At 47.6% G+C, this 11,577-nt stretch overlaps 6 protein-coding genes across 6 annotated transcripts; 4 read left to right on the top strand and 2 right to left on the bottom strand.

The window, feature by feature from the left end:
- Window positions 1-509: 509 nt before the first annotated feature.
- On the top strand, window positions 510-2,365 carry N7471_005440 (uncharacterized protein; the record flags this gene model as incomplete). The annotated part of the gene is made up of 3 exons (XM_057278159.1): window positions 510-671; window positions 729-2,247; window positions 2,307-2,365. The coding sequence occupies 3 exons, from the start codon at window positions 510-512 to the stop codon at window positions 2,363-2,365; spliced, it is 1,740 nt and encodes a 579-aa protein (XP_057137769.1).
- A 498-nt stretch (window positions 2,366-2,863) lies between these two features.
- Window positions 2,864-3,219, bottom strand: N7471_005439 (uncharacterized protein; the record flags this gene model as incomplete). The annotated part of the gene is made up of 2 exons (XM_057278158.1): window positions 2,864-3,003; window positions 3,075-3,219. 2 exons carry the CDS (start codon window positions 3,217-3,219, stop codon window positions 2,864-2,866), a joined length of 285 nt encoding a protein of 94 aa, XP_057137768.1.
- Window positions 3,220-4,360: 1,141 nt separating this feature from the next.
- On the top strand, window positions 4,361-6,281 carry N7471_005438 (serine/threonine-protein kinase). Its single transcript, XM_057278157.1, has 4 exons — window positions 4,361-4,774; window positions 4,839-5,049; window positions 5,104-5,260; window positions 5,314-6,281. The coding sequence occupies exons 1-4, from the start codon at window positions 4,614-4,616 to the stop codon at window positions 6,105-6,107; spliced, it is 1,323 nt and encodes a 440-aa protein (XP_057137767.1). The 5' UTR covers window positions 4,361-4,613; the 3' UTR covers window positions 6,108-6,281.
- Window positions 6,282-6,529: 248 nt separating this feature from the next.
- N7471_005437 (ubiquitin-conjugating enzyme E2) lies at window positions 6,530-7,511 on the top strand (the record flags this gene model as incomplete). The annotated part of the gene is made up of 2 exons (XM_057278156.1): window positions 6,530-6,740; window positions 6,810-7,511. The coding sequence occupies exons 1-2, from the start codon at window positions 6,714-6,716 to the stop codon at window positions 7,509-7,511; spliced, it is 729 nt and encodes a 242-aa protein (XP_057137766.1). The 5' UTR covers window positions 6,530-6,713.
- A 535-nt stretch (window positions 7,512-8,046) lies between these two features.
- On the top strand, window positions 8,047-9,486 carry N7471_005436 (aminotransferase-like domain-containing protein; the record flags this gene model as incomplete). Its single annotated transcript, XM_057278155.1, is given in 4 exon segments — window positions 8,047-8,192; window positions 8,207-8,522; window positions 8,585-8,967; window positions 9,024-9,486. The coding sequence occupies 4 exon segments, from the start codon at window positions 8,047-8,049 to the stop codon at window positions 9,484-9,486; spliced, it is 1,308 nt and encodes a 435-aa protein (XP_057137765.1).
- A 246-nt stretch (window positions 9,487-9,732) lies between these two features.
- N7471_005435 (DUF3455 domain-containing protein) lies at window positions 9,733-10,585 on the bottom strand (the record flags this gene model as incomplete). The annotated part of the gene is made up of 2 exons (XM_057278154.1): window positions 9,733-9,879; window positions 9,944-10,585. 2 exons carry the CDS (start codon window positions 10,583-10,585, stop codon window positions 9,772-9,774), a joined length of 750 nt encoding a protein of 249 aa, XP_057137764.1. The 3' UTR covers window positions 9,733-9,771.
- Between the last annotated feature and the right edge of the window lie 992 nt (window positions 10,586-11,577).

Raw genomic sequence — 11,577 nt, 5'->3', positions numbered from 1 at the left:
GATATGTGGGATTAATGAGATACATGTTATGTTCACTTCTTACGCAGATTTCCACGAAGGATGATTATGTAGTCACTGCTTCATGCCCAGGTGGCTGCTAGAGGCAAAGATGTACTTCATTTGATGCCCGTAAAGATACTTGGAGATATGCCTGTAACCTTGAGCGTCCTAGAGGCTGGTCAAACCTGGTAGACATGACTGAAGGAGGTAGAAGCATACATAGGCAGCAGGGGCAAACTTGAGGAATCAAAGCACCAGGAACACTGGACTTGCCTGGCAAACTCTGGGTTGGCACCTCAAGTGCCCAGGTCCAGTCTTTCGTCTCTTCTTCTTCTTCTTCTTCTTCTTCTTCTTCTTCTTCTTCTTCTTCTTCTTCTTCTCACATCTCATCTCATGTTTCGTCTCTTCCTCCTTCATTCCATCTCGTGTTTCATCTCTTCTTCCTCGTTCATTCACTTATTCCCTCTGCTTCCAAAATGACTTTTTATTCCTCTTCACATACCGCAGAAATGTCACCAGAGGCCTCGTTGCCCTTTGGTGTCTTCTCTCCTCCGCAAAATTCCTACGAATGGAAGAGAGCCCTGGCCGATGTGAAATGGCTATGTTTCAACCAGCAATACAAACAATGTGCCTTGCGTTGCAACCAGCTCATAGACACCGCGTCTAGTCCGGTTTGTATTTCACAGATCTTATCTCGAACTCCGATTGCTAACGGGGTTTATACATAGCTCCATCCGATCCGTGCGACCTACCTCCACTATTATGCAGCCACCTCATATGAGTATATGGGACGAGCAGCTCACATCTTTTCAGCTGTCAAAGTCCCGCTTCTGACTTCTGCTATGGAGCGGTTTCAGACTGCCTACGAGTCTTTGCCAGCTACTATCCCGCCGCCGGTTCTGAATCCCAACCAGACATACTCGCCAGTTACCTTTCTTCATTCACCCGACTCGTCTCCTCGGTCTTCTTTGACCACTGTCGTGTGGAGCCCCGCACTTTCGCCGGGCCATGGTGTCCCTCCTAGTTCTAGTCCTCGTCCAAATGCTGAAGCTTTGTCAGTTCAGAATCTATCAGCTCATAATGCTAGGCTGGCTCACACTCCTCCTTCGCCTGTCCCTTCTCCCTCTCCCTCTTCCCACTCGTCTATTACCACTGCGTTCTGTGTCACACCGCCTCCTAGTGCTCGAGAAGCCTCGCGTCTTGACTACGACGCTCCTCCCCCAGTTTTTCATATCCCGCGTCCGACCCGTGAGCCCCCTCCTCCACCACGCAGCGTTCCTGCTCGCCCAGCTCCGAGAGACCAATTAGTCTCTTTCAATAGTTCCAGAGATGGGCTTCCCAACGGGGGATCTATCGTCCGAAATATCGCCCGGATGATTGATAACTCTATTATCGCGGGAGCCGACGACCCTTTTGTGACACGCGCGCCGCCAAAACTTGCTCCAAAGCGGCCACCAGTGCGTCTGTCTCCGATCAGGTTCCCAGCTGGACTTGAAGATCCAGCAAAGCGTAGCGAGCTCATTCCATCCCCACTTTCAATCCGGAAGAGCTCCGGCGAGGTGCACATGTGCATCAGTTCTGCAATGGTAATATGCGGAGGTTCAGAGCAAGAGACGTCCAAGACTGAGGTGAATCGACCCGTCCGAGCTCGCCCTCCCCGACTACCCTTGAAGATAATCCCATCCGGAGGTCTGAATACTAACACAGAGGAGACGAGCTCTTCATTCATAGCACCGCAGCCAAAGCGTCCGAGTCCCCTCCTCCCTTCGCCCATGACCATGCCTCCACCGACGCCCACCCCCGTTATGAGAAAGAAGATCCCCTCCCTCAGTTCGCCCTTCGCCAGCTGCGCAGGCTCGCCAGAGCAGAAAAGCACTAAGTCACCCTCTTTGCGGTCTAGAAAGCCTTCCACCGCACCTGTCAGCGCCGAGCGGGCCGCCCAGATCAATCAGTTCAACAACGCCGTTAAGTGGCTCCGTGAGCACATTCCCGCCGATGTGACCGGGCTCCGCAAACAGATCAAGCACGTTTCGGACCTGCAGCAGGCCCGTCGCTCTCGCAACACAACTATGGCCCGCTCTGCCTCTTTCTGGACTTTTTCTCCCGTTAAGTCTAACCCCGATTCCGGTGAACCTGACGAACCTCCTGTGATTGAGGGGCCTAATATCGATGAGTATGGAAATCTTATTCGGGTTGAGACTAAGGCGCAGCGCATTAAGCGGCTCAGGGAAGAGGATTGGAGGATTGGTATTCGGTCGAAGCATAGTCTCTGGAAGGGGACTGATTATACGATAATCTTTGCGAAGTTGCTTTGGCAGAGCTTGGTGAGACAGGTTATGGATCTCGTGAATGGCTGCAGCGGTGAGATGTTACTGCTTATTCACTTGCTGGCGTCTTTTGATTATTTGCTTTGTTTTCGTTTTTCGTTTTTCTTTTTCCGGGGTTGGGTGTTTTGCAAGTGCGGATGCTGTTTCAGTTGCATGACACTGGAGCTATTCGATTCAAAATGCTCGATGGGTATTGTGTTGCTCAATGTGCCTGGGTGATTGACAAGTTGGATCATGATTATCACCATGGTCTATGTTTGATCATCTTGGTTGCAGGTCGAGGTGGTTTGGTGGAGTTGAGTATGCCATCGGGTATACTGAAGGAAAACATTGTTGCGCCTTCGTTCACTTGGTTTGGTACAAAAGATCACGATATCGATGGTCTTTTGTATGTTACCGCTTGGATGAAGACCGCCTGGAAACATCCCCATGGTTGGATTTGTTTCTTAATCTTAATCTTAACTTACATGTAGTCTCAACAATCAAATCAAATGTCAATTTTGCTATTCTTGTCCTTCATCCTAACAGTCCACTCCTCAAAGACCTTTACCCAAGACAGAACCAAATCCCTCTCCCAGACCTCCTTTCCCAAATATGCCACCCATTTGATTCCCGAGTTGATCTTGAATCTTGCTTAGATTCTGGTCCTCCGTGAGTCTCTTGCCAGTCAGACTTTCTATAAGTAAAATCTTGTTAGTACAATTATTTTTCTTTCCCTCTTGCTCTATTTGTTTTGACATAACATACTTTTCAATCCATAAGACACCTTTGTCTCGCCCATATGGTCCAGCAAGAGCTCTTGAAGCTGTTTCTGGTATGGGTCTAGGTATCCCAAGACCCAAGCGCCAAGTAAAATTACCTGGAAGGTAAGGAAAAAGAGGAAGGATAACATGATTGAAAGTTCGGATGCTTGAGGATATTATGATAGCAACCAAGTCTGACAGAATAAGAAGCCAAAAAAAAATAGCTGGTTACTGTGGTTCATATACCTCTTGCTAAGCCTATGACGTCTGGTGACGACGCCGTGCCACACTGGCACCCCCGGTGGAGTCGGGATATTTATTGCCAATCAGGAAGGGCTTTTATATTAATTTTCATTCACCATGGATATGTGTCAAGTTACGCAGGTGTCATTCTTTTCTCTATTTTGATTGCTATATTCCAGTCTAGGAGTAGTGTCGGAAGTAGTGTCGGGATGAAGTAGTGTTGTGGCTCTAAATAGATCTACCACACACAGCCTTTAGAGCTTCTATTTGTCCTTACCTTTGATTAAAGAAAGCAAAGGTATTTACTTGTACTTCATGACTAGAAAACAGAAAACAGCTATGGATTCTCCTTCTCGATAGTAGTATCTTGTAAATACATATAGTCACATGTTCCTCAAGTCACATGCAAATATCTACACTGTTGTTAATATGTAACTTTGGGCTTCAATGCTAACGTTTGGGAAACTACAGCTTCCTTTTGGTTCATCCTGTTTTTTTTCTCTCCTTTTTTTCTCCTTTTTTTCAATATTTAATTGACCCCTATTATGTTATGTTATATTAATTCGTATAGGTCCTCCAGAGCTGGAGGCAGTAACATTCCCGTTGTGGCTGTGCTGGCGCTAAACCCTACAGCCCCGAATCATAGCCTTATCGCGTCTAGAACTCCTGATCTCCCCCTTCTTCAGCACTTTTTTGATCTTTTTTAATTTCACCTCCTTAGGACTTGCGATTGAACTGCGATCTCTGATATTTGGTCTACTTGTGTGTGGTATGTCTACTCCATTGGTTCTGTTTGGAATCTTTATGCAGCCACCCCCGCGCATCTACTCACCCCTCGAATTTGGCGTTTCTATATTTTCTAAGGTATATCACTGACCATTCTCTTGCTAGATTGGACCATTTCATTTTCGACTTTAAAAGCCTCAATTCTTGAGTCCTCAATCCTCTTCTTCGTTCTAGTCCACCGTTGCTACCTAACGGGTTCCGTGCCCATTCGAGCCCATCCCACACCGTGTCTGCCACCTTGGGTGTCTGCAGCCCTATCCCCACATCATGAGTTGTGAGTCGATATTCCATATTTGCGGGACTTTTGTTCTCCGGTCAATCTTGCTATGATTCGCCATCTGGTGTTACCCGAATATTGTCCGGCTTCGCGTGAGCCTTGTCCATAATCTGACTATGCACTGTGTTGGAATTGCCATGTCGATCTACACGCTTCCTGTGAGCCCTCTGTGGAATATATGGGGGCTGGGAGGACTTGGACTTCTAGCTGTCATTTTGTGTCACGGTCTGCTTCGCCATGTCTAAGCCCTCCCCGCTCGGTCGGCTCCTCCGGGGGTCCTTTGCTTCATTTGTTTTGCGCGATTCGTCTGAGAGGCCCCGTAATTTACTAACTCTCACCCTTCTAGTCGCAAATATGCTCAACAAGCTGTCCGGGCAGCCGGAGAGCTACGAAAAAAAGTACGGCCTCCTTATCATAGCTCCCTTACCCCACATTCGCTGACCTGTTTTTCGCTTGCTATAGGGCTCTCTATAAATTCGGACGGACTCTGGGTGCAGGTACATACGGGATTGTGCGCGAGGCGGATGGCACCGACGGACAAAAGGTTGCGGTCAAGATAATCCTGAAGAAAAATGTCCGAGGCAACGAGAGCATGGTCTACGATGAGCTTGAGATGCTGCAATCACTCCAACATCCCCACATTGTCTCTTTTGTCGACTGGTTCGAATCTAAGGTGAGCACGTCTCTATTCGATCCGATCGTTGCAGAGCTCTAATTGTGGACCTAGGACAAATTCTATATCGTTACACAGCTAGCCACCGGTGGCGAGTTGTTCGACCGGATCTGCGAGTACGGCAAGTTCACCGAGAAGGATGCGTCGCAGACCATCCGCCAGGTGCTTGATGCCGTGAACTATCTGCACAAGCGCAACATCGTTCACCGAGGTCGGTCCCCTTAAGTCATGCTAGCGCTTTACATGTAACTAACCCTTGCGAAGACCTGAAACCCGAGAACCTCCTCTACCTCACCCGTTCCGCCGACTCTCAATTGGTCTTGGCAGATTTCGGTATCGCGAAGATGCTGCACAGCCCCTCTGAGGTACTGACCAGCATGGCCGGCTCCTTTGGATATGCTGCTCCCGAAGTCATGCTCAAGCAGGGTCATGGCAAGGCCGTCGATATGTGGTCGCTCGGTGTCATCACATATACCCTCCTGTGTGGCTACTCCCCCTTCCGATCCGAGAACTTGACCGATCTCATCGAAGAGTGCCGGACAGGCCGCATCATCTTCCACGAGCGTTACTGGCGCGACGTGTCCCAGGACGCCAAAGATTTCATTCTCACTCTCCTGAATGCGGACCCCAGCAAACGAGTTTCCTCCGAGGAAGCCCTCAAGCACGAATGGCTGACCGGAAAGACTGCGAGCGACCGTGACTTGCTGCCTGAAATCCGCACCTACATTGCACGTGCCCGTCTCCGCCGCGGAATCGAGATCGTCAAGCTCGCCAACCGTATCGAGTCGCTCAAGATGCACGAGGAGGAGGACGGAGAGGATATCCCCAGCCCCATGGACATGGGCGAATCAACCGAAGAGTCAAATGTGGCGGAACCATCAGCGCCAAGCGGCGATGCCGGTCACACCCCTGGCCACGCGAAGAAGAAGAGTCTGGCTAGCGCTGCTCGCGGTGCTATTTTCCGTGAAGTTGTTCTGGCTAAGGTGCGTGAGCAGAAGGAGGCCGAGGAGCGGGAGAAGGTTGAACGTGAAGCTCGCGAGAAGGCTGCTTCTGCGTAAATCGTTTACCGTTCTTCTTTGTATCTGTTTTACAGTTTACGTCTTGTTCATACGCTATTCATGTGCCTATCCTGCCCTATACTTCTCTTTTATCTGCCTGGCGGTTTCTTGGATATAATTCTGTGATTCCCATTTTTCCTAGTCAATCAAAGTGGACATACTATTTTCAAGTAATCATCGCGCTCACTTTTCTTATTTTGATAAAGACTTATTTGGGGGTGGTAGCTCCTATAAGGTTTCACACTGTTAATTTCAGTATTTATATACAATTAAAATGTCTTTGACAAAATGGAAAGCAAAGCTACCAAGTATAAAAGTATGTGACTTGACCCAATATATAGTCAGGTGTCGATATCACGTGTATTAATAGATAATCTCCCCACACTTAGCGTTAGACCATCACTGATCTTTTAACAATATCTCTTCTCTTTTTGTATCCTTTGAAAGGCTTGCTGCTTCAGTTCATTCTCATCTTGTTGAGAGTTTCTCACATTTCCGTCCTTAACGTCATACATCCGCTCGACTCCACCTAATCGAGACACCGCCCCTCCTTCTCCACCGGAGCTCAAACATCTAAATCTTTTCTTTCAGCACTCCATCGCAACAATGTTCGCTACAAAGCGTCTGAGCAAGGTGATTATACTCTGAATATGAAGGCTACTAGGATGCGCATCTTGCTAACCCTATACTCGTGAATTATAGGAGCTCCTTAAGGTACCAATTCCTCCGTTTTCTTCTAGGGCTTATCGCCTTTGTCCCCCGCATACTCTGAGAGCATACCATAACGCCCATGCATATTGTTCATTCTATGAACATGTTTCTCTAACCTTTTTGACCTTCCAGATGCAAGAGCATGTCCCACCGGGAATTTCAATCGTCAAATGTGACAATCTGGAGGAATGGCAGATGGACATCAAGATCCTCGACCAGAATCCACTTTATCTCGACCAGACTTATCGCCTGAAGTTTACCTTCAGCAAGAAGTACCCTATTGGTAAGCCCCGTCTTCTCAGCCGAAAGCCCTCTGTCTCTATCGACTCCTTCGGTAGCTCCATTCCATCCCTCTTGTCTTTGCCTCGTCTTTTTATCGGATTATTCTGGGTTTTGACAATCATTTTAGAACCCCCAGAGGTCCAATTCATGCAATGTCCTGCCTCGACTGGCACACCCCGCACAATCCCAATGCATCCCCATATATACAGCAATGGCATTATCTGCCTTGACCTTCTAGGCTCCGCCGGATGGTCCCCAGTGCAGACAGTCGAGAGCATCTGCATGAGCCTTCAGAGCATGCTTACCGCCAACAATCGTAACGAGCGACCTGCCGGTGACCAGGAGTTCATTGCCACCAACCGCCGTCGCATCCGTGATATCAACTTTGTCTACGAGGATGACAATGTATAAATTTCTAGCTTCTCGCAAGTTGGAGCTGGTCCGTGGTGTGTTTGAAAGAAAGAGATGGCTTGCGTTGGCAAGGTGGGGGACATACATCGGCGTTTTTCTGGATAGATGCAATTCCGCCCCTTGAGATTTGAGCGGCGGGAGTTACATGGGATGACATTGTACTTCTTGATTCTTCGCGTTTGCATTCATCCTGGCGCTGGCCCATTGTTGGTCTCAATCGTGGAATGGATGGCTTTCTTGCGGGCGTTCAAGGGTTTTTCATTATCTAGCAATATGATCAATAAGAGGACCATTTCTCTTTGAGCAATATTTGGTAAGTAGAGTTGACAAGAGAGAAGAAATCAAGTAATAGAATCCACCGTATGAGCAATTGTCCATTTTATCCGGGGGAAACGATAGCGGATGTTCAATGTGATTGGCCAGATCGCTTATATTCCCCAAGCAAGAATGGTACAAACCATCCAAGCCCCAAGTATAAGAACGACCCAATTTTCTCAAGAATATTCCTTAAGTATCATTATCTTCAAGATCAGAAATGGCACCTATGACTCAAATTGACTTTTTCCAGGGATGGCCCGCAACAGCCATGCTTCCAGTGGAACGCCTGAAACAAGCAGCCAACAACGCCCTATCCAACAAAGCCATATTCACCGAAGGATTTGCCTATGGCCCCGACGAAGGGTACTCCCCCTAAGAAAAAATATAGCCGAGTGGCTATCCCGATCCTATGCACCTGCGCAACCCATCAGCGCAGAGCGGATATGCATTACTGGCGGTGCAAGCCAGAATCTCGCATGTGTATTGCAGGTATTCACGGACCCAGCGCAGACAGAGATTGTATGGCTCGTGGAGCCAACGTATCATCTTGTCTTTCGGGTATTTGAGGATGCTGGGTTTACTGGTCGGATGCGAGGGATACCCGAGGACGAGGAGGGGATGGATGTTGCCGCACTTGAACTTGCTTTGGATGCATTTCAGCGTAGTGAAGATTTAGGCTCTCAAGATGGTCGGGTATGTTCTTTTTTCCATACTAAGCTGGTTATTTTCGGTATAAGCCGTGCTAATGGAAACAGGAGAAGACATACAAGCCCCACAGGCCGTATAGAAAGATATACAAACATGTCATCTATTGTGTTCCGAGCTTCTCTAATCCGTCGGGGAAGACGATGTCTCTCTCGCGGCGCGAGGCACTTATCAGAGTGGCGCGGAAGTACAATGCTCTTGTCGTCGCTGATGATGTGTATGATTTTCTCAGTTGGGGCGCGACACATCCCGCCAACCTAGCTTCGTGTCCGCAACTGCGTCTCGTGGATATAGATCGGGTGATTGATGGTGGGCCAGAAGATCGATTCGGCAATGTCGTGAGCAATGGATCATTCAGCAAGCTTATTGGTCCGGGGTGTCGAGTTGGATGGGCTGAAGGGACCAAGGACTTCATCTATGGTCTTTCTCAAGCGTGGGTCCTCATTCTTGATTCAGAATACTGAAAGTAAGCTGAAATTTTACTCACAGTGGCTCTACGCGCTCTGGCGGTGCTCCCTCGCAACTAACGTCAACTTTCATCAATGAGCTGCTTGAGGATAACTTCTTGCCTGAATATATTACCAATATCCTAGTCCCAGAAGGACGAAGAAGGCATTGCATTCTGGCATCAGCAATCAAAACGCATCTCGGTCATTTTGGCGTGTCATTTACTCCTGATCCGGAGACTAGTCCAGTCGCGGGGGGATACTACATCTGGGTTCAGCTCCCGGCCGCATTGACCGCGACTCAGGTGTGCCAGGAGGCCCTAGAGATGCAAAATTTGGTGCTGGGTGGCGGTGAGACATTTGCGGTTCCAGGAGGGAATGCTCAAGGGGGAGATTTGCATCGCAGGCTGAGACTTTGTTTCATGTGGGAGGATGAAGGGCGGCTAGTTGAGGGGGTGGGAAGGTTAGGGCTTGTCATTCAAAGTATACTGGCAAACAACAAATAGAAGAAAACAGGTGCCATCTTGGAGTTCTTCATGAGTGTCTTATTAAAAGGTTTAGTCTCTACTTCGGATGTCGAATTTATTGGAAATCCCGATCCAAAATGCTTATTCGGGCGGTTGTATATAAATTGTTTCCTTCGATAAATCTCAAGAAATTCATGAACTGTATTTTCCATACAGTCCTAGATACATATATTAGAAATGTTTGCTCTCGCAGTCGTATATATTGCTTGTAAAAAATTCAAAGGTCCACCATATAGCCTCGAACAAGGGCTTAGCACGCTTCTGTCACCCATAAAACCAATATTCTGCAGCATAATCAACTTGAATCGTTGCATTTTGACCGGCACACGTAGATGGCGGGTCACCTTGAGATGTCACAACTCGGTAAACTTCCTATATAGAAAAATTCGGTCAGATATGCATACTTCAAATCCGGTTATAGATACCCCGAGCTTACCTGGATGCCGTTCCCTTTCTTGTATCCTAACTTAAGCCACGGGACATCGCCGGAGGACCCTGACTTTGAGTTTGGCGCTGGAGTAGAGGCAATTTTACAAGAAGCAATCCAGGAACTGGAGCCACTCAGTCCCATGTCAAAGACCGGGTCTCCACCAGCGTTGAAGTAATGTTCGCCAATAATGAGGTTGGTACTTCTCGTGCCCTGGGCCACAAGGGCTGCCATGAACGCGAGAGATCCGAGAGGAGTGGCGCTGATAATTGCAGGCACTTCGTGGAGGAGAGCTAGAGATGATGGTGCAATGCAAGAGGCGTCAAAGAGTGTAGCGGCAGCCCCTGTAGCTTTGGGCTTGGTGGTATTGGAATTCGAGGAACCATTCGATGGACAGGTATAGTTCTGTGTTCCCCGGCCCAATGCAAGGTATTTGAGAGTCAAGTTCATAGATGGTGTTGGAAGCGGTGACTTTGTTGCGTTCAATGGGAGGGATACATTTGCGAGAGAGCAATTTCCAAGGTTGATCTTCTCAAGTTGATGGTAGATTTGGGAGAATGAGGAAGCGAGAGCCAGAGGATGAGGAAGACCTGAGTGTCCTTCCACATTTGTCGCTACGAGGAGCAATGGCAGCGCTAAGAAGAGCTTCATGGTGACCGGGTAATTTTTGATCTATAAGATGCAGACTGTTTCTAGAATTTGCTCGAACAAATCTAGGTCTGGGGCAGTGGAAAGGAACTGGGGTATAATGGCAAGGATAAAACCAACAAACAGGGAGATATATCCCATTTAATGAAAAGGCTGGCAAGGCTACTTTGATATGTAACAAAGGACATGCTCGGAGTTTGAGATACGCCGCACAGGTAGCAAGGCTCTCGGCGTAAACCGTATTCAATCAAGTATAGTGGATTTTGGTTCAATGAAGCTTTGAGAGGACCAATGATAGATTCCATATAATTTGATACCGTCATCCACATCTGAGTTGTCTACATAGTACATCTGAGTTGTCTACATAGTACATCTTAAAAAGTATCCGAGTCTGCTGACTGGGGACAGCCATCGGGGCTAACGGTGTGCTGAAATTGGCCTCTTTGTTGTCAACGCCACCTATCTTGAAAGGTTGCTAGAGAGATGGGAAATGAAATTTTAATTCACCTGTGCTGGTTAGAATGAAAAGGATGTAACCATAGGGCTTTATAGAGTTACACTAACCCCGTTGTTGTTTACTGGCCGGCAGCAAGCTGTCGCTTTGAGGTTGGACAACCTTGGAATAGATTTGGATATGAGTAATATTAGGTGGTTTTTGTCAACCTACTATATCAGTATAGTCAACCTTGGAAGGCATATTGCTCAATGACATATTTCCGCAGCTTGGAATGTTGCAGGCGCTTATTTGAAGCAGCTACTATAGCCTAGGTCTATCATTGGCTATCGGAGAGTTTCTTGTTCTTATCCCCAGTCATATTGGCAACCTTTTTCCTAAATTAGACAATTAGTTTCTAGCGCACAGGAACACTAAAATTCATGCAGACCTTCAATTTCCTTGATACACCAGTTGTAGGACATAAATAGATCATAAGCGCCCTTACAGCGCCACAACTTTGAGTACCAATGAGGCAGCAATACATACATTTATCAGCCAT

The sequence above is a fragment of the Penicillium samsonianum genome, assembly GCF_028829775.1.
Source record: "Penicillium samsonianum strain IBT 33392 chromosome Unknown utg000003l_segment0_segment0, whole genome shotgun sequence".
In the NCBI taxonomy this organism is placed as follows: domain Eukaryota; kingdom Fungi; phylum Ascomycota; class Eurotiomycetes; order Eurotiales; family Aspergillaceae; genus Penicillium; species Penicillium samsonianum.
Note: the sequence above shows the minus strand (reverse complement) of the source record. Positions and strands in the feature narration are given on the sequence as shown.

Excerpts from the sequence above, each read along its gene's own strand:
- N7471_005438 (XM_057278157.1), top strand. The coding sequence starts at position 4,614 with ATGTCTAAGCCCTCCCCGCTCGGTCGGCTCCTCCGGGGGTCCTTTGCT. Across the intron at positions 5,050-5,103 it reads TCGACTGGTTCGAATCTAAG|GACAAATTCTATATCGTTAC; the intron begins GTGAGCACGTCT and ends TTGTGGACCTAG. Across the intron at positions 5,261-5,313 it reads GCGCAACATCGTTCACCGAG|ACCTGAAACCCGAGAACCTC; the intron begins GTCGGTCCCCTT and ends ACCCTTGCGAAG.